This window comes from Hipposideros armiger, unplaced genomic scaffold, assembly GCF_001890085.2.
Source record: "Hipposideros armiger isolate ML-2016 unplaced genomic scaffold, ASM189008v1 scaffold_51, whole genome shotgun sequence".
NCBI classification, from domain to species: Eukaryota; Metazoa; Chordata; class Mammalia; order Chiroptera; family Hipposideridae; genus Hipposideros; species Hipposideros armiger.
Window position 1 is genome coordinate 2,101,314 of NW_017731401.1, and position 3,802 is coordinate 2,105,115.

Consider the following 3,802-nt stretch of genomic DNA (forward strand, 5'->3'; position numbering starts at 1 on the left):
ACACATACACAGATCACAAAGAAAAATAAAAGATTGAATATGAAAAGAATATAAGCCCAACAGCAATATCTTCTAATTTTTTTTTTCTTTTGAGTCCTGATTTCTTTCCTTCCACTTGACATCTGAAAGTTAACATGGCCAAAACGGGAACTCTTCATTTCTACCCAAATCTGTCCTTTTCCCAGTCTCATCAGTAACTACACCAACATCCACCAACCATGCCAAAAATGTAGGAGTCATCTCTGATTCTTCTCCCTCTTCCCATCAACAACTACTGTAGCCTCCACTCACAAAGCAGAACACACCCACCTCTGCTGCCTCTCTGGTCAAAGCCTGTATAATCTCGCACCCAGACTACTGGAGTAGCCTAACTGGTCTCCATGCTTTCACTCTGGTCCCACCTAATTCATTCTCCACACAGCTGTCAGAGTGATCTTTTTGTAAAATAAACCATATCCTGGGACGCCCTGCTTAAATACTTTTAATGATTTCCCTTACACTTAGAATACAATTTAAAAGGTTTTACGGGGCCTACAAGGCCCTGAGTGATACAGAACCTTTCCAACCTCAGCTCATACCACTCACTCTCCTTTTCCTCACATGCTTTACCCACACTAGCCACCTTTCTGTTCCCCAAACATGCCAAATCCTTCCTGCTTCTGGACCTGTGCCCTTGTCATTCCTCTGCCCAGAATTCCCTTATCCTTCTTTACATGGAATGGTGGTTTAAAATATGTCCATGGTTTTTAACATTCCCTTCAAGTGACTCACTTCTAACAGAAAGAATAAGGCAGAAGTAGCAGTGTGAGCTTTATCTAAGGGAGTGAACCTTAGTAAGAATCACTGGAGACCTACAAAGTTTTCTGAATAATTTTATTGGCAAAAATACCACCAAGTTATACCTGTCCTACCACTGGGTGTTGAGTATGTAGGTACAAATAATTTGTCTCCTTAGTTCCAAAGTCTTCTTGCACATGGTCTTGGCTTGCATGGAGAAGAAAGAAAAATAATTTGTGGCCTCAAGGAAGACTGTGGTGGTTTAAAATATTCCTATAAATTATTTAACACTACCTTCAAATGATGCAGCCTGCCTCCCCTCCCCTTGAGTGTGGACTGAACTTAGTGACCTGCTTCTAATGACTAGAATAAAGGAGGTGTAATGATGTGTGTGATTACCATGGACAAAGTCATCAAAGGCACTGCGGCTTCCCCATTGTTCTCTCAAGAATCCCTTGCTCTGGGGGAAGACAGCCCCCATGCCATGAGGACACTCAAGTAGCCTAAGGAGTGGGTCATGTGGCAAGGAACTGGGGCTTTATGTCAACAGCCATATGAGTGAGATTTCCTGGTAGCAGATCCTCCAGCCCAGTCAAGCCTTCAGCTGACTGCAGTCCACATCTTGACTGGAATCGCATGAGAGACCCTGAGCCAGACAGAACTACCTACCTTAGCTAAGCTCCTCCCAGATTCCTGACTCTCAGACACTATTTGTTGTTTTAAGCTATTAAATTGAGGTAATATTTTATAAAGATAATACACCTAGCTAGCTCCTTCTCATACAACGTAACTGCTACCTTCTTTCCCTGACCATTCTTTAAAATAGCTGCCATTCTAAACACTAGGGTCTCTTCCATCACTGTTTCTTTTCTTCAGAGAACTTATCAGAGCTAGTAGTCTATTTATATCCTTACCTCTTGAAAATCTGTCTCTCCCACTCCCCCATCCAAATAACAACTCTTGAGGACTGAAATATTGTCTGGTCACTGCTATATACCTAATATCTATACAAAACCCAATAAAGTTTTGTAAATGAAGAAGTACGCTCATCTTCACTTGCATAGCTGAAGAAATGCAAATTAAAACCAGATAACATTTTTTACCTACCACAGGAGTCAGCAGACCATGGATGGCCCATGGGCCAAATCCAGCCCACCACTTGATTTTGTTAAGTAAAATTTTATTGGGCACAGCCACACTAACACATTTATGTATCTTCTACAGCTGCTTTTGCAATGGCAGAGTTGAGTAGTTGCGACACAGACATTATTGCCCCCATAAGCTGCAAATATTTACTATTTAGCCCTGTGTAGAAAGTGTTTGCCAACCTCTGATCTACCAGATTGCCAAATATTAAAGTTTAATGATACTCAGCATTGATGAGGGTGCAAAAAAAAAATACCCTCATATAGTTTTGCTGGAGAGTCAAAGGTGCAATCTCTTTAGAGGGTAGTTGATGATATCAATCAAATTTAAAATATATATACTCTTTTGACCCCACAATATCACTTCTAGAAATCTATCCTAGAACAATACTTGAAAAAATTCACAAAGATATGGATGGGGTTCCCTACAGCACTATTTGGAGAAATAAAAAGAAAGAAAAGTAACAACCTAAATATCCATTAGGTATTAGTTATGGTATAGACATATTATGGAAGACCACTGCAGTTAAAAAGAATATCATAAAGCTATAATGTACTGCTATTTTTTAATGTAAAATATATTAAGTGAAAATACAAAGTTGCAGAAATGGATAATCTAATCCCATAGATTATGACGTGCTCCTGAGTCTATAAAATAATATTTCTTAGTGCTTCAAAAATATACATATATCATATTGCTAAAATAGACTACCTTAATAGACTATTATACCTATATTACATTTATTATAACTAGTTATATAAACTAGCTTAATTGGCCCTGTAAAAGTGCTAAGGGTAGAGACATACTCAGAAATTCATTCTCCCGGGCCGGCCGAGTGGCGCGATGGTTAAGAACTCGCTTGGGATGCCANATATCTCAATAAACACGACTTAAATTTCAGTTCTCCCAACTATGATTTTGAAACAAGTTAGTAAAACACATCAGTTGGACAAAATAGTCCCTTAAAATGACAGAGTCATAAGATACAAATGACTCTGAAGAGTTAATCATAGAGATTTCAATTTAAGGCCTATGAAATTAAGGCCACAATATAATTTTTTCCCCAAGAAAAGCACAGAATATCAGGGGTAGAAAGTATCACAGGGATAATCTACTTTAATATTTTCATTTTACATATGAGAAACCATAGGTACAAAAAGGCTAAATGCCCTGCCAGATGACACAATTAGCAGACAGGGGCAAAGACAGATCATGTGATTCCAATTCATTATTTTTTTCCACTATATCATAATGCTGACAGAAAAAAACTTTGAAACTGTAAAAGTTCAAAAAGTCTTACAGACTAGATCACAAGTAATTTCCTAAAATATTCAAATTTTTAAAAAAACTCATTAATTTTCTTTTACAGTTATATACATTCAATTAAATAAATACAACTCAGGAATAAATGTTCAAGAAACAGATATTGTCAAAGTACTCACAAATCCAAAAAGCAGGTACAGGTTAAGGGGATGCTTGTGTCTGTTTAAAGTCAATGCTAAAAGGAAACCCAGAGATCCAATGGCAAACACCAAAATTAAGGCAGGACTGAAAGACATAAAATTAAAAGCAGTTTCAAGTTTAAAAACAGCATAAACAGTATTATTCAATTTAATAAAATTTGTCTATTTTATATGTTATAAAAGTACAGAAAAATAAAATCTAGAAGGATCCACACCATACTGTCGAAATTATTTTTCTACCTGGGAAATTTGAGGAGTGTGAGGTGAGAGGAACAGCAGGACAAAGAAAAGAGACCACAATGAATGGGGAAGACTTTTCCTTTTTTACTTCATGAACATCTATCAAATATGAGTAAGTTTTGCAATTAGCATACTGCTTTTTAACTAAAATACAATAAAGCTATTAAATAATAAAA

At 36.9% G+C, this 3,802-nt stretch overlaps 1 protein-coding gene across 1 annotated transcript in view; it reads right to left on the reverse strand.

The window, feature by feature from the left end:
- TMBIM4 (transmembrane BAX inhibitor motif containing 4) overlaps positions 1 to 3,604 on the reverse strand; it is a 31,469-nt gene extending 27,865 nt beyond the window's left edge. Inside the window, exons 1-2 of the mRNA XM_019640520.1 lie at positions 3,573 to 3,604; positions 3,366 to 3,471 (exon numbers count right to left, since the gene is read on the reverse strand). Of these exons, the coding sequence (XP_019496065.1) occupies positions 3,366 to 3,471; positions 3,573 to 3,604 (138 nt within the window). The remainder of the gene's footprint in view (positions 1 to 3,365; positions 3,472 to 3,572) is intronic.
- Between the last annotated feature and the right edge of the window lie 198 nt (positions 3,605 to 3,802).